The 24,424-nt window shown below is 45.8% G+C and overlaps 1 protein-coding gene across 1 annotated transcript in view; it reads right to left on the bottom strand.

Moving 5' to 3' along the window:
* The window catches only part of LOC311223027 (eukaryotic translation initiation factor 3 subunit H), a 138,494-nt gene that overhangs the window by 104,576 nt on the left and 9,494 nt on the right, over positions 1-24,424 (bottom strand). The window contains exon 2 of the mRNA XM_084307720.1: positions 22,127-22,283. Within this exon, the coding sequence (XP_084163846.1) occupies positions 22,127-22,283 (157 nt within the window). The remainder of the gene's footprint in view (positions 1-22,126; positions 22,284-24,424) is intronic.

The raw sequence follows: 24,424 nt of genomic DNA, 5'->3' as shown, positions 1-24,424 counted from the left end.
CCAAGCAAGCAGTGCAAAAATTTACCGTAGTGGCATGCAGTAATGCGCCTTTCATTTTCCGCCGCCCAGCGCCCAGGTCGCGCGGAAATAGGCTGTCTATTGCCATTCTCTTTGACAAACTCTAACCTTAACCAGCTCCTTAACAACGCCTAAACTTAACCGTTCTAACCTTAACCAACTCCGAAACAATGCCTAACCTTAACCTTAACCTTAACCATGCCTAACCTTAACCATAGAAATTATATTGCCATTCTCTTTGACAAACTCTAACCTTAACCAGCTCCTTAACAGCGCCTAAACTTAACCGTTCTAACCTTAACCAACTCCGAAACAATGCCTAACCTTAACCTTAACCTTAACCATGCCTAACCTTAACCGGCGAAAGAATACACGTTAAAAAAAAATCACGTTAAAAAATATTTTCGATGGGATTCGAACTCGCCAGCAAACAAGCCATAGGATCCACAGCCATGTGTCCTTGCCAATTGAGCTATTGGTAGATACTGAATAAGGGGCGGTGACTTATATATATTGAGCTCGGATCTCATGCGCATGCGCGGGCACCTCGCGCGAGCACGCCGGCGCACGCACGCACCTGAGCGAGCACGCCGCCGCCGGTGCACGCACGGTAGCATTTGTCTGAAAAGAAGGGCGCTTTACCGCACTAGCGTGCGGTGACGAATGCGGAAGCATTTTTGCACTGCTTGCTTGGCATTAACGTACAGGCGCCCTGTATACATACCGGTAATATACACACACACACACACACTAGGGCTGTCAACAAATATTCTATATAGATTGTAAAAATGTATATTCGAAGTGTGAATTGTGTTTAATAAAAATGTATTAAAAACAGCCCGGCGGTGTCCCTCTCGACTTCTCGTGTTTGGTATTTATTTAGTTTAAATAAATGACATATAGCCTACTACTAGTTATGTCTCCTGTTGTATTGGTCTGCCTCTTGTGGACACAATGGGCAACAATAGATATTCGAATGTTTCGAACCTGTGTTTTCTTTTTAGAAGGAATATTCAAATGTCATTTTTGGCCAATTTTAACACAGCCCTGTATACATATTACACACACACACCTGTATACACACACACACCCTACCCTCCTGTATACATACAGACACACCCTACCCTCCTGTATACATAGACACACACCTGTATACACACACACACACACCCTACCCTCCTGTATACATACAGACACACACACAGCCCTGTATTAGGGCTGGGCGATATGACGATATTATATAAATATCGGGTACAGTTCATTAACGATACACTTTTTAAACGTATCGTGGATATCGTGATGTTTTGCCCAAGAGGCTTGTGTCGCGTCAATCTGGTCCACACGTTGACACTTTTGAACAGCGCCGCCCCACACACACACTACTGCATCAAAAGTGACTACTTATGATAACAAAGGCATTCGTTTTGTGGCATTAACGTTATAATAATAATAATGCAGGACCTGTTCAGAGGTCTCTATATAGTTACACTTTCAATAACATCAGCGTATTTACATAGTGCCGACCGAGGTCGACCTAGATATAGCAAGCTCGTTCATATCTCAGCCCGTGCTGACTCAGTTGTGCCCATTCTGCGGTCTGTTAATAACGTTTTCAATCAGACAGATGTATGGAAAGGCTTTTATTATAACATCCGTTGAAGTAAAATCATTATGCCTCCAGTCGTTTAGTCCTTCTGCGGAGCTAAAAGCTAAACGTCGGCCGCGGCGAGCTGCCATTGTTATTGTCATTGAGCTCTCCAATGGCGGAAGTAAAAAATAAATACGCGCTTTCCGATTGGTGCTAAGAACAGCAGGGCGGGTGCAAGCGATGTGACGTAATTGGCAGACGCGACTGTCAATCAAAATGATTCTGTTTGCCGACTGAATGAATGAGAACGTTATTAAAAGATTGCAGCATGGGTACAAATAATACAGTACAGCTCAATACAACAACAGTCAACAGCGGACTGGAGGATGCAGACCAGAGAAAGACTTTCGTCTTGTTTACATCAGGGTCCCCCATTTTCAATTCATCATATTTCATATCTAAATCATATAATATCTCATTGCTAAATATATGCAATATATAATCTAATAATCCAATAATCTAAATCTAATATATAATATAAAAATGCTAAATGCATGGGTATTTTATTTTGTCTTTAATGTTAGCTTGCAAACTCAAATACTGTCTTGGTAAGCCTCATAATGAATTTTGGGGAAAAAAAGAAAAACATCGTGATGCGTATCGTGTATCGCCGAAAGGTCAGAAAATATCGTGATATCATATTTAGGCCATATCGCCCAGCCCTACCCTGTATACATACAGACACACAGCCCTGTATACATACAGACACACACAGCCCTGTATACAGACAGACACACACAGCCCTGTATGCATACAGACACACACACACACCCCTGTATACATACAGACACACACACACACCCCTGTATACATACAGACACACACACACAGCCCTGTATACATACAGACACACAGCCCTGTATACATACAGACACACACACACAGCCCTGTATACATACAGACACACACACACACAGCCCTGTATACATACAGACACACACACACAGCCCTGTATACATACAGACACACACAGCCCTGTATGCATACAGACACACACACAGCCCTGTATACATACAGACACACACAGCCCTGTATGCATACAGACACACAGCCCTGTATACATACAGACACGCATAATCTCAAGTCAGTTCATCGTTCTTCTCCATTCCTCCCAAAGACAGATTGGAGGATGAACAGTGAAGGAAGGAACCACTGAAGACAATGAGTCAAAGTCAAACCTTTCCCTCCCTCTCTCCCTCCCACACACACACTTGTAGATGCAAACACACACACACACGCACAGACACGCACAGCTGAAAGCCCACCGGGGCTGGGTGAGCCTGATTGGCCAGTCTGTACCTGTACCAGTCTGGGCCTCTCTCTCCCACAACAACCAGAATCCCAGACGTGTGTATCACTTCCGCAACGGATTTAGTCGGATTTCGGTTTCCGGGTTTCGCCTGATTGGCCGCGACGGCCACGTGACACGCCGTGGCACGCCCCCGCGGCAGACTCGGCAGGCTTGCTTGCCGCTGCGCCCTGCTGTGGCGAGACGCTGGAGTTCACTTCCCCTTTCACATCGCGCCACGCTTATGCTGTCTAGCACAGTCTCTAACAGTAACAGTAAGAAGCATTTTGGATAAAAGTATTCTGTACTTCTGTATGACAACAATGTATGCCTTTCAAATGTTAAATGATAAATGATTAAATGATACACACTGAAATCTACGCTCTCTCATCCTGCTTTCCACAACGCGACAATATTATTAAACAGCAGCTCTGTCATTGAAGTGGGAAAAGTGAGCCGTATTGTATATTAGTACATTGCATAGTATATTGTATGGTAACTCAGTTACTTCTATTCTGCATCGAACATTGTACATATGTCTATACTGAACAGTAGGGCTGTAACGATTAGTCGACATAATCGACAACGTCGATTATAAAAAATCGTCGACGAGAAATTGTTGCGTCGATTAGTCATTAAAAAAAATTAAAAAAAAAAAAAATCTTATTTAATTTCTTCTTTTTTTTTTTTTTTCACTACCTATCTTTGTGAGAGTGGCTTCTCAGGGTTCCAGACAACATCATAACATGATGATCCCATAGCAAATTTTGGACATTGAAAACATTGTTCCCCTGCAGGAGATGATGATCAGACTAGACACACAATACATTACACACGCACTCCTCTCACTCACACACAGCGATCAGAGTAAGACACACACATACACACTCCTCTCACTCACACACAGCGATCAGAGTAAGACACACACACATACACACTCCTCTCACTCACACACAGCGATCAGAGTAAGACACACACATACACTCCTCTCACTCACACACAGCGATCAGAGTAAGACACACACACATACACACTCCTCTCACTCACACACAGCGATCAGAGTAAGACACACACACATACACACTCCTCTCACTCACACACAGCGATCAGAGTAAGACACACACACATTCACACTCCTCTCTCTCACACAGCGATCAGAGTAAGACACACACATTCACACTCCTCTCTCTCACACAGCGATCAGAGTAAGACACACACACATTCACACTCCTCTCACTCACACACAGCGATCAGAGTAAGACACACACACATAAATTACACAGTACACACCTCTCACTCACACAGCGATCAGAGTAAGACACACACACAAATTACACAGTACACACACTCCTCTCACTCACACAGCGATCAGAGTAAGACACACACACATACACACACACACAGACTCCTCTCACACACAGCAAACAAAAGTTATTTAAAGTACACTTCCACTTTAATTTGTATTATTTAATATATTTATCTTGTTATGAGTGATTGCTGTATTGTTCTTCAAATACATTTTCATTTAAAGTGGCTTAAAGATCCAAATTCAAATGTTTCATGAGTCATTATTTTAATTTGCTATGGGATCATCATGTTATGATGTTGTTGTTTGGTCCTGACAAGAGTCTCAAAGTCTGGGGTGATGGTAGACAAGCAACTCTGAGGTCATGCTCAATGTCCAATCTGTTCCTCTGCTCTGTCTTCAGCTGGACCAGAGCTGAGAAGCCACTTTCACAAAGATAGGTAATTATAAAAAAAAAAAAAAAAAAATAAAAAAATGTTTCTTTTTTTTGTTGTTGTTTACATTGGTTTTCGATTAGTCGACTAATCGAAAAAATAATCGGCAGATTAGTCGACTACCAAATTAGTCATTAGTTGCAGCCCTACTGAACAGCACAGAGCTGCTGTTTAATAATATTGTCGCGTTGTGGAAAGCAGGATGAGAGAGCGTAGATTTCAGTGTGTATCATTTAATCATTTATCATTTGAAAGGCATACATTTTTGTCATACAGAAGTACAGAATACTTTTATCCAAAAAGCTTCTTACTGTTACTGTTAGAGACTGTGCTAGACAGCATAAGCGTGGCGCGATGTGAAAGGGGAAGTGAACTCCAGCGTCTCGCCACAGCAGGGCGCAGCGGCAAGCCTGCCGAGTCTGCCGCTGCCGCGGGGGCGTGCCACGGCGTGTCACGTGGCCGTCGCGGCCAATCAGGCGAACCCGGAAACCGAAATCCGACTAAATCCGTTGCAGAAGTGATACACGCATCCCAGACGGCATCTCATTCCTCTCACACCTCCTCCGCTCGGGAACTCATGAAGAATACCAATCTGCACATTATGCAGCCGCTGAACACACACTCATGGCTCTGAGAGGGGGCGGGGCTCTGAGAGGGGGCAGAGCAGCCACTGAACACACACTCATGGCTCTGAGAGGGGGCGGGGCTCTGAGAGGGGGCAGAGCAGCCACTGAACACACTCATGGCTCTGAGAGGGGGTGGGGCTCTGAGAGGGGGTGGGGCTGAGAGGGGGTGGGGCTGAGAGGGGGCGGGGCTCTGAGATCCCCCATGAGCCTCTGCTGCACCTGTGATGCTGGCAGCATGGAGGTCAGGAGAGAAATCCATCCTTCATTTCAATAAGCAAATATCCATTCATAAAATCCCAGAACGATCTTTAAAGAAAATGTAAACAAACACATATATGTTATATTGTGTTGACTGCTGTAGTGTGTTAGATGGAGAGTTATAGGCTCTTTATAAACCTCTTACTGGAGAGTTAAAGGCTGTTTATAAACCTCGGATGTTTATAAACCTCTTACTGGAGAGTTAAAGGCCGTTTATAAACCTCTTACTGGAGAGTTAAAGGCTGTTTATAAACCTCTTACTGGAGAGTTAAAGGCTGTTTATAAACCTTGGCTGTTTATAAACCTCTTACTGGAGAGTTAAAGGCTGTTTATAAACCTCTTACTGGAGAGTTAAAGACTGTTTATAAACCTCTTACTGGAGAGTTAAAGGCTGTTTATAAACCTCTTACTGGAGAGTTAAAGACTGTTTATAAACCTCTTACTGGAGAGTTAAAGACTGTTTATAAACCTCTTACTGGAGAGATAAGACTGTTTATAAACCTCTTACTGGAAGGATTCCTGTCCGTTCTGTCCCTCCCTGTCTGTGTGTCTGTCCGTCTGTCTGGCTGCTCGTTAGCAGAGGGGCAGATGGAGAAGGATTCCTCCCCGTCCGTGTGTCTGTCTGTCTGTCTGTCTGTCTGTCTGTCTGTCTGTGCGGCCGGTGGCCTTCTCAGGTGCCTCTCTGCACTAACAAGGTGCAGCAAGGAAACGAGTTGAGAGGGAGAAGGTCTGTGGAGCGGCTGACACAAAAGAAGATGAGGCGAAAGAAGATGAGGCGAAAGGGAGAGAGAGGAGGAGAGAGAGAGAGAGAGAGGAGAGGGGGAGGTGGAGGAGAGAGAAGGGGGAGGAGAGAGAGGGGCAGGAGAGAGAGGGGGAGAAGAGTGAGGGGGAGAAGAGAGAGGGAGGAGAGAGGGAAGAGAGAGGGGAGAGAAAGGGAGAGAGAGAAGAGAGAGACAGAGGAGAGAGGAGAGCAGGGTGGATGAGAGAGGGGGAGGAGAGGGGGGAGAGAGGGAGGAGAGAGAGGAGGAGAGAGCAGGCAGTGCATGGACACAGAAAATCCACCCACATAGCGAGCCTGCCACCCCCCCCCCCCACACCTCAACCCCCGCACTGACAGTGTAGGTCATGCAGTAGCTAGTTAAGCTCGTCCTCACACACAGACACACTAGGGCTGACCCCCATTAGTCGAATAGTCAACTAATCGATCGAAAGGAGCCGTAGTCGACTGCCAACCGCTTAGTCGAATGCCAAAAAAATATATATATATATTTCTTTTTTTTGTACATTTCTTTTTTTTATCATTCTTTCCAAAAGCAAAGAAGCCTAGAAGCGTGGCTAACGCTAATGGCAGGCATACCAGAGGCTAACTGCCTAAGAAAACAGGCACAGAAAGAGGATTTCACCCATCTAATGAACACACTAGACTAGACATCAAGATGTATCCATCAGTGGACCAATTGCATGTTTTCGCAGAGGACAAGAAGCCTTCAGTGGACTCCTTCAGACATTAAGCAACCCCCAAAGCCCAAATGGAATGATACAAAAAAAAAATATATATATATATCATACTTTCTTTTTTCTTTTTTTTACATAGTCGACTATCGGCTAATTTTGGCGACTACAAATCGACTATACAAATCCTTAGTCGGGGACAGCCTTACAACAGACACACACACACCACACTCACGGTCTCAAATGCTCTGCCTCTTCCACGCTCACATTCAGCTCCTTCCCGAGATAAACACACGGTACATTTATTCACCATTTACTAAATCAGTTCTAAATGAAGAGACAGGATCTTGCTCCGCCCTCATGTCACCGTTAACCAATCACACCTCTTTTACCTCCATTTTATTATTACCATTTTATATCTTCTCCCACTAATGGTCTCCACTGACAAAACTAATTCCACCGTGCTGCATTTAAAAGCCTCTCAATCAATCAATCAATCAATCAAATGTATTTGTATAGCACATTTAAACATGACACTTGTCAACCAAAGTGCTTCACAGTGAGTCGCGTAGCAAACAAATAAGAAAGTGCTCCTAACAGAAAATATAAACAGCCAACGGACAAACAAAGAAACAGAACACATCAAAACAAACGGGGCAAGAGTCGAGTCAGTCAGGGAAGGCCAGGGAGTATAGATGGGTTTTGAGCTTAGATTTAAAAGACTCGATGGAGGGGGCAGATTTAATGGACGTGCGGATGCTGTTCCAGAGGTCAGGGGCTGCGACCGCAAAAGCACGGGTAGTTAGGAGACCCTTATCAGCCGATCTGAGGGCCCTGACGTTGGTATAGGGGGTGAGGAGGTCTGCTAGGTAAACAGGGGCCTTACTATTAACACTTTCAGTGCCGGGCCGTGTTTTCCTTTTTACCCCGTTGAATGCCACCATCCACAGCCAATGTTAACGTTAATATCGCCTAATCTATGTTTTTAATTATGTGTCTAATCTGCCCGTCGCTTATCAAAGACTCATTTTCCAGTCAACATTGGCAAGGCAGATAGTATTTTTATCGCTTAATTTCCGTTTGATAGCATTTTGAAAATCACCCGTTTTCCGGGGAAAAACAACACATGCCTATGATAATCGCCTTTTACTGGAATATTCCAGAACGTTGTCATTTGTCGGCCTATTTATGAATCGTTTTCAAATAAACGCTAGATGATCGATAGTATATGTGTGCGCACGCACGCTCGTGCCGTGCGCTGATAATCGCTGCTCTTATTTCCTCATGACTTTTACAGTCAAAACAGCCATATCACATATCACATAAACGCTTATATATCAGTGAAAACTAGTCTGATTATCCTAACACTGATAACATAGATTCCTTACCTGAGGTCAGATGGTATCCAAATGGTTTATTCCAATTTCCGATCGCCATTCGAAAAAATCGATAAATGTATTGATCCATCGTGTGTACAGTATAACACATGATCCGCGCGGCTCAGAGGCTCCAGAATTAACTCTGGTAGACCCCGGCAGCATCAGTGAGAAGTAAAATGTGGAGTCAGAAAACCGTTCTCCCATTCACTTTCATTGAGTCCATTCCAAAAGGGTGATTTACCATCTGGGAGACGATAGGGGGCGCTTTTTTCACATCTGAGCGCCGGTGGTCCCTGGATCTCCAACGGTAGGCTCGCGTGATGCAATATGATTTCAGATCGCTAATAAAAATAAATACCCGAGAATACTCTGGCGTGGCATTCAACGGTCGGGTCGTAAACCCGAGAAAAGCCGTGAGTGGCACTCAAAGTGTTAAAGGGGAACTCCAACATTTTGGGAAATTAGCTTATTTAACATCTTCCCTGGAGTTAGACAAGAAGATACATACCTTTTTTGTCTCTGTGCGTGCATTTTAGCTTTGGGAATAGACGCTCCGTTAGCATAGCTTAGCTTCATCACTGGAAGTGGCAGTGCCTTACAGTGTATTGCAAGGTCTGACATTGACCAAACTTGATATGCATGACCTTGGTGGGCTCTAGGTCAACTCCTGAAAAGGGGGTCAATGTCAGACTTTGCAATCAAAAGTTAGGGGGCTAATAACCCTTGCCATAATTTCAGTGCGCCCCTAACTTTTGATTGCAAGGTCTGACATTGACCCCCTTTTCAGGAGTTGACCTAGAGCCCACCAAGGTCATGCATATCAAGTTTGGTCAATGTCAGACCTTGCAATACACTGTAAGGCACTGCCACTTCCAGTGATGAAGCTAAGCTATGCTAACGGAGCGTCTATTCCCAAAGCTAAAATGCACGCACAGAGACAAAAAAAGGTATGCATCTTCTTGTCTAACTCCAGGGAAGATGTTAAATAAGCTAATTTCCCAAAATGTTGGAGTTCCCCTTTAACACATTCCCTGCCACGCAATTTGAGCATCTTATACCACTCTCTGCCAGCACTGTAAGCCTATGGAGATGTTCACCTTCTTTGCAGTGCTATAACTTTTTAAATTGCATTGCTAAATTGACATTACTATGGCCCATTCAACATCGATTATCTATCGTTCAGGATGTAGGAACGTTTAACTTTTTCATTCATAGATTCATACGAAAATACCGTCTAGAATATAAATATGTTTTTATCGTTTTCTGCAGTAATTCCTAGAACGTGAGATAAAGGCATAAACGCATATATAGATAATCAAATGCAGTTTGTTGGCGATACACGCTATATTAAAAATGTCAACTGTACATGATCCTAAACGTTTGACTGATCATGCGCGGATGAACGGGGGGGGGGGTGGTTTATAATTCCTTGATCGTCGGTAAATGCTTTATGTAGTATGGGTGATATATTGATCAGAGCAGTTTGCATGGATAATAAACAAATGCGCTGAAAATGACGTCAGTGTCCTCTTACCATTCGACGATGAGACCGGAGGAAAAAGATCCCACTTATTTGACGGCGATCTCCTAAATCCATTTCCGGTTTGTATAATCATAATAAACGGCCAAATCGTATCGATTATTGCGTTATGGCAGCGATCGCTACACACGGACGTGTGTATACAGTCCCGCAACAATATGCGAGTGCCGGACGCATTTCCCAGACGCACCGAGATCGACTCGTCCATTTCCGGTTTGGCAACTCGCCGATCATCCACCAGGTGGCAGTATTGAAGCGTTGCAGAGTTGTGCATGCTCCCACTGCATCAGACGAGGCTCTGTGAGGGAATTATGAATAACATGGCGAAAAAATGAAACATGATCTCAATAACGTCGTACGCCGTGGATTGGCAGAATTCGCATGAACTTGAAACACGACGTAAGCCGTTTCCGGCGTGGGATGTGTTAAGGGCTTTATAAACGAATAGGAGAACCTTGAATCCTATTCTGTAGCGCACCGGGAGCCAGTGGAGGGAGGCAAGAACAGAGGTGATGTGAGCTCTCTTCTGGGTACCTGTGAGCAGTCTAGCAGCATTGCATCTCAGTCCTACTCCCATCATCTACTCACATCAAATGCACAGTCATTCTTAGTATGGTGTGGGACTCTCCCCCCGCCCCACACACTAGGGCTGAGCCCAAACGTTCAGACCTTCGTTCGTTACGTTGGCATTCGAATTCTAAATCAACATTCGAATTTAAAATGTTTAATAAAAAAATATCTATATATATTATATATCTTTTTTTTTATGTGTCTATTCATTCTGTTTAAACCAATGGGGTTTTTCTTCACAGTTGCAGATAAAGATTAGGCTACACTACCGTACTTTTCGGACTATAAGCCGCAGCTTTTTTCCCCATTTTTCAACCCTGCGGCTTATATAACGGTGCGGCTTATATGTGGACAAAACCCGAAAATCGAAATATTGCTTTTTTTACTGCATTGAAATTATTTATCTGTTCCCTTATTTGCTAAACTTAATACAACTTGTAAATGAGTTAATGTTATTTGTCCGACAGTATTGTGTCCCAATGGGAGTCATTCTCTGTAGAGGTGGGAACTTAAAGCTCAATATAAGAACGGCCATGCACCACCACTCACAGAATCGAGAAAAAGCAATCAACCTGTCAATCCTTTCCGTGTCCGGGCCGGGTGAGGTTTCCCGTGTTGAGTTAAATGAAGCCGCAGGCTCCACTCCTTACATATGGTAATTAAACATTAAAAACACATGCGGCTTATAGTCCAGTGCGGCTTATATATGTACACATCATTCAATTTAGCTGCTGCGGCTTATAGTCAGGTGCGGCTTATAGTGCGAAAAGTACGGTAATATTATAGTATTAAAACTGATTAGTTATATTCATTAAAGAAAGTTGATTTAATAAAAAAGAAAATACTAATTTAATCAGATTAATCACTATTCAAATTGACTATTTAGTTTGAGTATATTCATAAAAAGATTATAATAATAATAATAATAATATTTTTTATTAAAAACGAAGGTTCGAACGTCTGTTCGAAAAACCCTGACGAAGTTCGATTCCCAAAAACAGGCTTCGGGGAAACAGCTCTACCACACACACACACACACCCCCCCCCCCCCCCCAGTCTCCCTGCGTTACCTTCATTGAACTCAGTGTCCTCCTCGGTGTGCTGGGGGAAGGTGGTGTAGTGTGGTGTGCTGGGGGAAGGTGGTGTAGTGTGGTGTGCTGGGGGAAGGTGGTGTGGTGTGCTGGGGGAAAGTGGTGTGGTGTGGTGTAGTGTGGTGTGCTGGGGGAAGGTGGTGTGGTGTGCTGGGGGAAAGTGGTGTGGTGTGGTGTAGTGTGGTGTGCTGGGGGAAGGTGGTGTGCTGGGGGAAGGTGGTGTGGTGTGCTGGGGGAAGGTGGTGTGGTGTGCTGGGGGAAGGTGGTGTGCTGGGGGAAGGTGGTGTGGTGTGGTGTGCTGGGGGAAGGTGGTGTGGTGTGGTGTAGTGTGCTGGGGGAAGGTGGTGTGGTGTGGTGTGCTGGGGGAAGGTGGTGTGGTGTGGTGTGCTGGGGGAAGGTGGTGTGGTGTGGTGTGCTGGGGGAAGGTGGTGTGGTGTGGTGTGCTGGGGGAAGGTGGTGTGGTGTCGTGTGCTGGGGGAAGGTGGTGTGGTGTAGTGTGCTGGGGGAAGGTGGTGTGGTGTGGTGTAGTGTGCTGGGGGAAGGTGGTGTGGTGTGGTGTAGTGTGCTGGGGGAAGGTGGTGTGGTGTGGTGTGCTGGGGGAAGGTGGTGTGGTGTAGTGTGCTGGGGGAAGGTGGTGTGGTGTGGTGTAGTGTGCTGGGGGAAGGTGGTGTAGTGTGGTGTGCTGGGGGAAGGTGGTGTGGTGTAGTGTGGTGTGCTGGGGGAAGGTGGTGTGGTGTGGTGTGCTGGGGGAAGGTGGTGTGGTGTGCTGGGGGAAGGTGGTGTGGTGTGCTGGGGGAAGGTGGTGTGGTGTAGTGTGCTGGGGGAAGGTGGTGTGGTGTAGTGTAGTGTGCTGGGGGAAGGTGGTGTGGTGTGGTGTGCTGGGGGAAGGTGGTGTGGTGTGCTGGGGGAAGGTGGTGTGGTGTGCTGGGGGAAGGTGGTGTGGTGTAGTGTGCTGGGGGAAGGTGGTGTGGTGTAGTGTGGTGTGCTGGGGGAAGGTGGTGTGGTGTAGTGTGCTGGGGGAAGGTGGTGTGGTGTGGTGTAGTGTGCTGGGGGAAGGTGGTGTGGTGTAGTGTGGTGTGCTGGGGGAAGGTGGTGTGGTGTGGTGTGCTGGGGGAAGGTGGTGTGGTGTGGTGTGCTGGGGGAAGGTGGTGTGGTGTGGTGTGCTGGGGGAAGGTGGTGTGGTGTAGTGTGCTGGGGGAAGGTGGTGTGGTGTAGTGTGGTGTGCTGGGGGAAGGTGGTGTGGTGTGGTGTGCTGGGGGAAGGTGGTGTGGTGTGGTGTGCTGGGGGAAGGTGGTGTGGTGTGGTGTGCTGGGGGAAGGTGGTGTGGTGTGGTGTGCTGGGGGAAGGTGGCGTGGTGTAGTGTGCTGGGGGAAGGTGGTGTGGTGTGGTGTGCTGGGGGAAGGTGGTGTGGTGTAGTGTGGTGTGCTGGGGGAAGGTGGTGTGGTGTAGTGTGGTGTGCTGGGGGAAGGTGGTGTGGTGTGGTGTGCTGGGGGAAGGTGGTGTGGTGTGGTGTGCTGGGGGAAGGTGGTGTGGTGTGCTGGGGGAAGGTGGTGTGGTGTAGTGTGGTGTGCTGGGGGAAGGTGGTGTGGTGTGCTGGGGGAAGGTGGTGTGGTGTAGGGTTGCACGGTATAGGTATAGTACCGCGGTACTAGAGTGTTTGAAATGATACTATACTGCGTTTGGGGGAAAACTGTACTTTTTTAAATTTTTTATTTATTCATTTATGCGCGCAAATGCCTTCCTATTGGAGCACAGCTGTGACGTTGTGCTAACTTAGTTGTGTGAAGGGGAGGTACAGGTATGTGCAGGGTAATAGTAGAAAGACGTTCACAACCTAAGTAGCGTGGCTATCGAGCCAGCGTTGGTACCTCGCCGGCTAAGTAGCGTGGCTATCGAGCCAGCGTTGATACCTCGCCGGCTAAGTAGCGTGGCTATCGAGCCAGCGTTGGTACCTCGCCGGCTAAGTAGCGTGGCTATCAAGCCAGCGTTGGTACCTCGCCGGCTAAGTAGCATGGCTATCAAGCCAGCGTTGGTACCTCGCCGGCTAAGTAGCGTGGCTATCAAGCCAGCGTTGGTACCTCGCCGGCTAAGTAGCGTGGCTATCAAGCCAACGTTGGTACCTCGCCGGCTAAGTAGCGTGGCTATCGAGCCAGCGTTGGTACCTCGCCGGCTAAGTAGCATGGCTATCGAGCCAGCGTTGATACCTCGCCGGCTAAGTAGTGTGGCTATCGAGCCAGCGTTGGTACCTCGCTAGCTAAGTAGCGTGGCTATTGAGCCAGCGTTGGTACCTCGCCGGCTAAGTAGCGTGGCTATCGAGCCAGCGTTGGTACCTCGCCGGCTAAGTGGCGTGGCTATCTTGCCAGCTTGCCAACGCTAACCATAATAGTCTCAGCTTTAACTAGAATGACATAGCTACTAGCTAACGTTATATAAGCTAGCGTTAGCTGAGTTTATTCTATGCAAACTGTCTCTAGATGTGCTAGCTGGCTAACGTTAATCAATAAAGATCCTCAACGTTTGACAATTGCCCATTTAATGTTTCATACATACTGTATAAAGACAATGGAAATCTATTTTATTTGTGTTAAACAGCCTACAAATTATGACATAACCTAGTTCTATATTACGATAGGCTATATCTAATCAGTCTCACTCGTCAAAATGTTTTCTTTTTTTTTTTGATCAAATTTTTTTATTGACATTCTCACGAAACAAGACAACACATTAACCACAATCACAATACATAGAACTTCACAAGAAAATAACAAAAAATAACAAAACAATAATAATAATACAGACTAACAATTATACAGACAAGAGAAAAGAAACCAGAGTTCAACCTACTAAATTAATTCCACGGGGTACTATCTAATAAATGGTCTTTCCCAGTGTTCAGCCCCGATTCCCGGCCGTGTGACCCCATATTAATAAAACGTACATCTCCAACCCACCACAAGGACCATTTTTTGGGGGAACACGACCTGAAAACAGAGCAATGAACCTTCATGAAAAAACAAAAACCTGTAGAGGTGTTCCATAGACTCACAGAGACCGTGTAAAAGTGGCCAAACAGTGAAGAAATAGTTAAATAGCTGCCCCCCCATAATATCCCCAGCTAAACTCAAGATGACAAGACAAGGGACAAGACAGACAAAAACATTTCCTCCTCCCCCTCCCAAGAGACCGCCGGACTCACCCGAACACGCACCCCAACCCCGCTCAGCCGCACACTGCGGTCTTTACCTTCTCAGCTGCTGCGAACCACAGGTCAATTCCAGCCTGCCCCACCCCAATCACCCGGGCTGTGGATATCTCAAGATAAATCACATCCAATAGAGTTAGGGACCAGTTAATCATTGTAAGCTTCTCAGGCTCCTTCCATCTCATTGCTATTAGCTTCTTCGCTGCTGTGACGCCCGCTAGGACAACCCTTTTCAGTTGTACGGACGCGGGTAGTGTCGTTATATCGTTCAGGAGTAGCGTAACAGCTGTGAATGGGATAGTTAAGCCACACAGATCTGAAAGTTTGTCCGTTATTGACCTCCAGAAGCGGGCCACTGGTGGGCAATCCCAATACATATGCATATAAGTGCCAGTGGCCTTTTGAGAGCACAAAGTGCACCGAGAGTCGGTTATCAGTCCCATAGCAAATAGCTTCCTAGGTGTAAGATAGGTCCTATGAATATAATTAAAATTAATTTGCTGGTGATTGGGGTTGCGGGAAGATAATGCCACATTTGCCCAAACATCATCCCAGTCAAACTCGGGGTCCATCTCCGGGATATCCACACGCCAGATTGTATCCAATGATAAATTTTTATACGTGGATTGAATTAAGAGCGTATAAAAGTCGGAGACAAACCCTCTGGATGTCGTCCTGTCCACTATGAGCCTGAGGAAGGGGTGTGGGTGCAAGGCTTGAGCCCACGGTACGCCATACGCCCTCAGTGCTGACCTTAGTTGAAGGTAAAGAAAGAAGGACTCGCCGGGAAGATCATAAAATTCTCTTAAGTCCTGAAACGCACGGAGGCCGTTCTTATCATAAATATCCTCCAGAGTATGCACTCCCCTCCTTTGCCATTGAGGAATATTAACCGGCTTGTGTCCAACAAGTAATTGCTGGTTATTAAAAATTGGAGAGTCCAGGTGCCAAGGGCATTTAACCCCACACGACCTCTGTACATTACGCCACGTTTGGATCACGTGAGTTATGATCGGTCCATACCTCAGCCGGCATTTCGCAATAGAGACAGTGGAGTACACTACATCCTGCAATCTTAACGGAGACACCGCCGCCGCTTCTAAGGAGCGCCACGATACAGCCTCTACAGGGTCTAGCCAGCACATCAGAGGTCTCAGTGAAAAGGACCAGAAATAAAGTTTAAAATCAGGGATTGCGAGGCCCCCATCTTGTTTCCTACGTTGAGTAGTAGCCCTTTTGATTCTCGGGCGTTTGTTATTCCAGACAAACTTAGATACCATCGATTGTACCTTGCGCCAGTGGTCTATTGGAGGGGGCAGGGGGAGCATTGAGCTAATAAAATTTATCCTAGGCAGGATGTTCATTTTGATTATGGAAGCCCGGGCTTGTAAGGAGTTAGGAAGGGACGACCACCTGTCTAGATCCTGGCGTATTTTATCATAAGTACCCGTGAAGTTGTACTTAGTAGTTTGGTTCAGCGTGGGGAATATCTCTATGCCCAAGTATTTAAAATGTTCTACTATGGGGATATCAGCTGGTAGTCGTACCGCCTTGGCCAGTTCATTAAGAGGTAGGCAGGCTGATTTGTTCCAGTTAATCTTAAAACCTGACAATTTACCAAAGTCGTCGATTATCCGCAATAATTTTGTGGCCGACCGGGAGGGGTCGTCCATGAAAATCAGCAGGTCATCCGCATAGAGAGCAATTTTGTGTGGAGTATTGTTGACCATTATGGGGACGATGTCCTCCGATTGCCTAATAAATTGGGCCAAAGGTTCGAGGGAAAGCGCGAACAGTCCCGGGCTCAGAGGGCAACCCTGTCTAGAAGATCTGGAGACTGGAAAGAGTGTGGAACAGTTTTTGCCTGTCAGTATCATCGCAGACGGCGAGGCATACAGGACTTTAATCATATGAATAAAACTCTTTCCAAGACCCATGACCTCAAGTACCTTCCACAGGTATGACCACTCAAGTCTGTCAAACGCCTTCATGGCATCCAAAGACAGAACTGTGGATGGAGTTGTATTGTCTTTACTGTTATCGATTACATGCAACAGCCTCCTAAGATTATCTGCAGCCAGACGCCCCGGGATAAAACCAGTTTGATCGCAGTGTACCAATACAGACATAAATCTCTGCAGGCGACGGGCCAGCACCTTGGCAAACACCTTTAAATCGGCCCCGAGAAGACTCAAGGGTCTATAGCTACCACAATCATTGGGATCTTTGTCCTTTTTGAGAAGTAAAGAAATCAACGCCATATTGACATCTCTTGAGAACTCCCCTTGTTCGATAGCGTAATTGATCATATCGAGCATCAATGGACCCAGTTGGTCCCAGAAAGCTAAATACACTTCGGGTGGAATACCATCCCAGCCTGGCGCCTTACCCCTCTGCATTTCAACAATAGTCTCCCTCAATTCTACGAGAGTAATCGGTCTCCCCAGTTCCTTGGCCTCTTCCTCAGAAATGTGGGGTATCTCAAGCCCGCCAATGAACGATTCAAATCTAGAGTCATCCAGATTACCCTCTGAGCTATATAACTGTGAGTAAAACTCTTTAAAAGTGTCATTGATCTTTTTCGAATCAGTAGTGACTGCACCCTGGCTCGTCCTAATCGAGGGGATATCCGAGAAATGATCATTTGAGCGTATTTTCATTGCCAATAGATGGCTAGGTCTGGAGCCGTGAAAATAGTAATTTTGTCTTGTCCTATGTATCAAAAACTCAGACTGTTGTTTAAGTATGGAGTTTATTTCTTTTTTGACTATCTTACGTTGTGTGTTTAGTCGTTCATTATAGTCAGTTTGCAAGGATGCGTATAGGTCCGCATATAATGATTCCAGTCCTTCTAGCTTTTTTGACCGGGATTTTCGCAAATTGGAGGCAAATAGTGTGACATGACCCCTGATGAATCCTTTCAATGCGTTCCACAGGACCCTAGGGTCTTCTACTGTGCCAACGTTGATCTGCAAAAATTCAGCTAGTTTACTCCTGAACTCAGAACAGAAGTCATCGTTCTTTAGCAAGGTCGAATTAAAACGCCATCTGGGAGCTCTTGCGGAGAGCCTGCCAAAGGTTGCCGTAAGGAAAATCCCCTTGTGGTCTGAGAGAGCCAAGGGAACCAATGAGACATCGAAACTATCAAACATATTAGGGGACGCGAATGCATAGTCAATTCGAGAGAAGCTTTTGTGTCTGGCTGACAGGTGAGAGTAATCTCTGAGGGTGGGGTTGCATAAGCGCCAGAGGTCTGTGAGCCCCGTGTCTTTGGCCCACATCCTGAGGGCCTCAGAGGCCCGTTTCTGGTCGCTCGTTTCAGAGGGCCCGGACCTATCCATCTCCGCATCCCAGCACGCATTAAAATCGCCACCCACAATGAGAGCGTATCCATTAAGCTCCAACATATTCTTCGTGATTGTATTATAGAACGCTGAATCAAATGTGTTAGGAGCATACAATGCTATTATAGCCATCTTCCTATGCAAGAATTCAACTTTTGCTATAGTAATCCTTCCCCCCGTGTCCGACCATACATCCAAGATTTTGATATCAAGGTTACGTCTTGTAACTATGACTACTCCTTTCGTCTTATCATCGGCTGAGGATGAGGAGATAACGTGATATTGCCGATTTGCCAGTCTTGACACGTCACCTACCATTAAATGCGTCTCACTAAGGAGAGCAAGGTCAATATTTCTCCTCTTCAATAGCCAAAGGACACTGGCACGCTTGTGTGGGGCGTTAAGCCCTCCTGCGTTCCAAATTAAAATATTCAATTTAGCCATGGTCGAGCTTGTATAAGTGCGTAGAGAACATACCCGTGCAGCCAGGCTGAGTACAGAGGTGCCGATCCCGGCGGGCCCGGACGGTCAATCCCAGGAGTTCAGAGGAGGAACACTTACACATATATAAGACAACAGTACATAGAACACATAAAAATACCACCCCAGCTACAACCCCCCCTCCTTCTACTCTAAACCCTAACCCACCCGTCCTACTATAAGTTCCCCTATACCCACTCTCCAATCCCCACCCTATGCTCCATCCACTGAGGATGGTCATCTTCCTATCACTTCCCACTAGAGACATGGATCAATAAGACGCTCCCCACTCCCACCCCCCTCTAGATAAACCCCTGAGTAAACCCCCACTAGTCCAATAAACACAAATAATAATAAAATAAAATTCAATAAAGATATCGGTCGAAAACCACCTGAGTCCTGGCCCCAACATGAGACAACCATAATGGTAAAAATAGCCATTATTAAATAATAACTCCGCATCAACCTGCAGCCCTCTATTTCCGAATCTGCGCTTCAACATCACATTGTTATAGCCCAAAAGGGTATAGGGAAATTCAAAACAAAATTAAATTAAAGCATCCCAGCCGATAGTCTAAGGCAGGTTCGGGTCACAGGTTAATTGTGCAAAATTGTGTGAACAGTGTCAATTAAACAATGACAAAAAAAAGGAGGAAGGGAAAAAAAAAAGGGTTATGGTCAAAGTGCACCCCTTTAGCCGTCCCTCTGATCAGGCACAACGGCTGAAATGACATAACCTATGTAAGGATAGAATTAAACACAATCATTCATTAATCAATCCGGGGATGGTAATAGGCAACACCTGACACCACCTGTCATCATACATTGTTTCAATAAAGATATCGGTCGGAGCAGTTAGTCCAAGGTAGGATCGAATCACAGTTAAATTGCTCATTCAAATGCAATTAAAACAGCGACACTAATTATTATATAATCATTCAGCATCAACCCTGTAACCAACTACCTTGGAGTCTGCATATTAATGTCGCAACGTTATAGCATAAGTGGATCACGGAAAATTCAAAACACATTTAAGGCAGATTAGCAGTTAGTCCAAGGTAGAATCGGATCACATTTAAATCGCGTATACGGATGACATAAAAACAGCGACAGTAAGAGAGAAAAAAGGGAAGGAAAAGAGGGTAATGGCTATAGTGCAAGCCATATAATACATTGTTTCAATAAAGATATCGGTCGGAGCAGTTAGTCCAAGGTAGGATCGGATCATAGTTAAATTGCTCATTCAAATGCCATTAAAACAGCGACAATAATTATTATATAATTACTCAGCATCAACCTGTAACCATCTACCTTGGAGTCTGCATATTAATATATCAACGTTATAGCATAAGTGGCTCACGGAAAATTCAAAACAAAATTAAGGCGAGTCAGCAGTTAGTCCAAGGTAGAACCGGATCACATTTAAATCGCGCATATAGATGACATAAAAACAACGACAATAGGAAAGAAAAAATAAAGGAAAAGGAAAAGTGGGTAATGGCTAGAGTGCAAGCCATATAACCATATAGCCATGAAGTGCAAGCCATACCCGACCCAACCTGTTATCAAATATTGTATATGCATATTCAACCGACCTTGGCATCTACTTTGGATCAACAAAGCTCAAAACAACCTGGATATAAAAATAGAAAGCATACCAGAAGTTAGTTAGGGACTCGGTCACTCTTGAACTGTGCAAACCAATGTCCCTTTGAACAGCAACATCAACCAAAATACGTAACCATTAACGGGTCTCAAATGTCTCAGCGCAGACCATAGTCGAAGCCCGCTGGCTAGCGCGTAAGCTAGTGACGAATCCGGATAGCACGTTAGCCTACTATGTACATTGTTCAGCTAGCTCGTTAGCTTCCAAAGAGGCGATACACAAGTACGACCATGAGGTCAGCTTTAGCAAGTAACAGAAGTCATTGGGAAGCCCCGCTAGTTGGATGGGCAGAGGACAGTTAGCATGTCTGGGCATGACAGCAAGTGTTTGTGAATAGTCGACCTAATCAATGTATATAGGCCCAAACCGCCAAGTCACTCACCCTCCATAGATATCAAGCAACAGACTCGGGTGTCTCCGCGAGATACTCCTTCGCTCTAGCCAACGACCAAAACAAACGCTGACCACCGACCTTCTCCAACACAGATAATTTCGCGGGAGCGAATAACGTGGGCCTCAGGCCTAGTTTCCATAGCTTAGTCAGGACCACCTTGTACTCGGCTCTCTGAGCTTGAACCTCCGGTGTAAAGTCCTCGAAAATGGCCACTTTGTGATCGCCAAGCCTCAGAGTACCCCTTCTGGTACGAGCCGACCGCATGATGATTTCTCTCTGTTGGAGTCTGTTCAGCTTGACTATGATGGGCCTCGGTTCTTTGTTCACGCCGGGAGAAAACCTGCCCGCTCTGTAGGCCGACTCACAGATAGGAGGCATAGGGAGGACGTCTGTCCCTAGTATCTTCTGCAGCAGTTCGGGCACGGTCTCAGAGAGACGGCCTTCACCGCTGGTCTCCGGTACTCCAACAATCCTGACGTTGTGGCGTCTATCCCGGGACTGCATCTCCTCCATCGCCGACTGTAGTTTGTTGACTTCAGCCTGCCTAGCCAGCAGGGCGGATTCAAGACCCGCCATCTTCTCACACTGTGATGATACCTCCGTCGTTAGCATGGCTAGTTCGTTAGCATTAGCCGATGAGGCAGCGTGTATCGCCTCCATCTTGTCTGTCAGCGGTACTACCGCCAGCCGAATTTCCTCTGATATCTCACGACGGAGGCTGATACAGAAATCCGCCAACACTTTCTTCTGTGCTTCAGCGATGCGTGCCTCAGAGTCTGCGTGTACTTTCTTCTGTGCTTCAGCGATGCGTGTCTCAGAGTCTGCGTGTAGCTTGGTCATGACCAAGAGCACAGCTTCGCTTAACTCCCCGACAGCGGGAGACGGTGCAGCCATGCTCGGCGGTGCCGGTGTCGTGCCTAATTCTTTCATGGCTCTGGTTTCCACCCCCGCCATCGTAGAAAGTCGAAAAAAGTTGATGAATGTATACTAAACACGACGACCTAGCAAACAGACAAAAAACAAATAAAAATAAAATAAAGACTAATGGGGAGAAACGTATATTCAGCACGGTAGAAGGGAGCTCACGTGAAACACGTCTACTCCATGATCGCTCAGCTCCGCCCCCCCTCGTCAAAATGTTTTCTATGAATGAATGAAAACTTTATTTAACGGATTGCAGAATGGGTACAATACAGTACAGCTCAATACACACAATTGTTAAGGGGATGCAGACCAGATCGATCAGGGTATCGAAAGTATGGAAATTAATGTTGGTATAGTATCGAAACTAAAATGTTGGTATCGTGACAACCCTAGTGCTGGGGGAAGGTGGTGTGGTGTGGTGCGGTGGGGGAAGGTGGTGTGGTGTGGTGGGGGAAGGTGGTGTGGTTCGGTGTGGTGGGGGAAGGTGGTGTGGTGCGGTGTGTTACCTTCATCGAACTCGGTGTCCTCCTCAGTGTGCTGGGGGAAGGGGAAGCAGTTGGTTATCTCCAGCCGGTCCTCGACCACCAGACCCAGCAGAACCCCCTGCACCACCTCGATGCCCTGGCCCTCCTCCTGGTAGTGCTTGATGATCTTTAGGACCACCTGGAGGAGAGAGGAGAGAGGAGTGAGAGAGGAGAGGAGGAGGAGTGAGAGAGGAGTGAGAGGAGGCGAGAGGCGAGAGGAGAGAGGACTAGTTTTAAGAGAGGAAGAGGAGAGAGGAGTGAGAGGGGAGAGGAGAGAGGACTGGCTTTAAGAGGGAGAGGAGGAGGAGAGAGGAGTGAGAGGAGAGAGGAGAGGACTGGCTTTAAGAGAGGGAGAGGAGGAGGAGAGAGAGGAGAAGGAGACTGGCTTTAAGAGAGGAGTGAGAGAGGAGAGAGGACTGGCTTTTAGAGAGGAGAAGAAGACTGGCTTTATGAGAGGAAGAGGAGAGAGTAGGGCTGGGCGATATAACGATAATTATCGCGATATATTTTAATAATCGATATCGGAAGAAAAAAATATCTGAGAAAATATATCGAATTTATTTTTTTTTATTTTTTTGACCTGCAACAGGGCAGTTTTGAAACCAGAGACAGTGGACAGACTTGTCTTTCTTGCCTGCAACTTAAAGTAATGGCTTTGCTTGTCCAAATGACAATACTGACCAAATTGAGATTTATTTTTCTCTTGTCCATTTATTTTGTTTGCTTTCTAATTTAAAATACAGTTTGAAACCGTCTGTACACAGTAGGCTATGTGTGCTAGCAGAGCTAGTCTCCAGTCACAAGTCACGGTGCACATGTGCAGTGGTGGTTTGTCAACCAAAAAAGCGCCAAAAGACAGAAAAGAAACTAGCAGAGCCAGAACTGTTCAACTCCTCTGGAGCCACAGCCAGCATAGAAGCCGGTTTACTTTCGCTTTCAAACCAGCTGCAGCCTGAGAACTGGAGTGTGAGGGGATGTAACACTAAAGATGGCAGCAATGACAAAGAATTGCTGCAAAATAAACATACATCTGTTGTTTAAAAAATTTAATTAAAACAAATTAAAAATAAAATGATACTTAAAACAATATCGATAATATCGAATATCAAGTGATATGCTATTGTTATCGATATCGTTATCGCAATATCATTTTTGGCCATATCAGCCAGCCCTAGGAGAGAGAGAAGACTGGCTTTAAGAGAGGAAGAGGAGAGAGGGAGAGGAGAGAGGAGAGAGGACTGGCTTTTAGAGAGGAAGAGGAGGAGGACAGGCTTTGAGAGGAAGAGGAGAGAGGAGAGAGGACTGGCTTTAAGAGAGGAAGAGGAGAGAGGACTGGCTTTAAGCAGGGCAGTACAGTGCGACATATATTTTGCACGTGCTACAGCAACAGCAGTCTGTGCGATGGATGGATTTACTTCAATAGCACTGGTGCGATAGGGATTCGGTTCATATAGATACTCTTATTTTGAAAATCCTGTAGCGGTCTCATTTCTGCCCACGCGCAGCTCCAGCTAGGCTCCGAAAGCTAGCAACGTTCAGGTGCATATGATACTCTTATTTTGAAAAAACTCTTGTGACAACTCGACGAGTCATATCCGCCCTATCCGTGCTTCCTCGCAACGGGTCAAATGCATCTACATGCTTTGCACCGTCGCCATTCCTTTATGCGCACATCGCCCGAAATTAACGTTTATGTACCATTACAATCACTACAACGTTAGCAAGCTAACAAGCTAATCCTGATCAGAGGCAGAGGTGCAGAGCCAGCAGACACAGTGTGGACTGGGGAAAGGGAAATGGGGGGGCACTCTCTCCCCTTCCCTGTGTGTGTGCGTGCCAGGGTTTCCGTTAGAAAAAATTGTTGCCGGTCTCCGTGACCTGCAAGATTTCAATCTACCGGACAAATGAGATTAATTCCGGTCATAGTTTATTGAGCTTTAAAACAATTGATAGGCAGGCTATATAAAGAATGTCATCCTCAAGGCATGTAGATTTATAATATTATTACTTAAAACTAGGCTACTTTTGCGTATACAGTCATTAATATATTCCAAATAAAATAAGTCCCTCGATACTCCGTGCTGCTGCTGACTTGAAATAAAATAGACCGCGTATGTGGGCAGTCGGTCCGACACTAAACAGCAGTCTGTTATAATCACATTTTTATGAGCTAACGAATTCCGTTATATTGGACATTTGTATTAATTATATCAAGCGAAGAACTGAGAAAGCAGAGAGACGGCAACATTATCGTGGTTTGCGTGACGACTCTCTCCACCT

Source organism: Notolepis coatsorum (assembly GCF_963971535.1).
Source record: "Notolepis coatsorum genome assembly, chromosome: 2".
In the NCBI taxonomy this organism is placed as follows: Eukaryota; Metazoa; Chordata; class Actinopteri; order Aulopiformes; family Paralepididae; genus Notolepis; species Notolepis coatsorum.
Note: the sequence above shows the minus strand (reverse complement) of the source record. Positions and strands in the feature narration are given on the sequence as shown.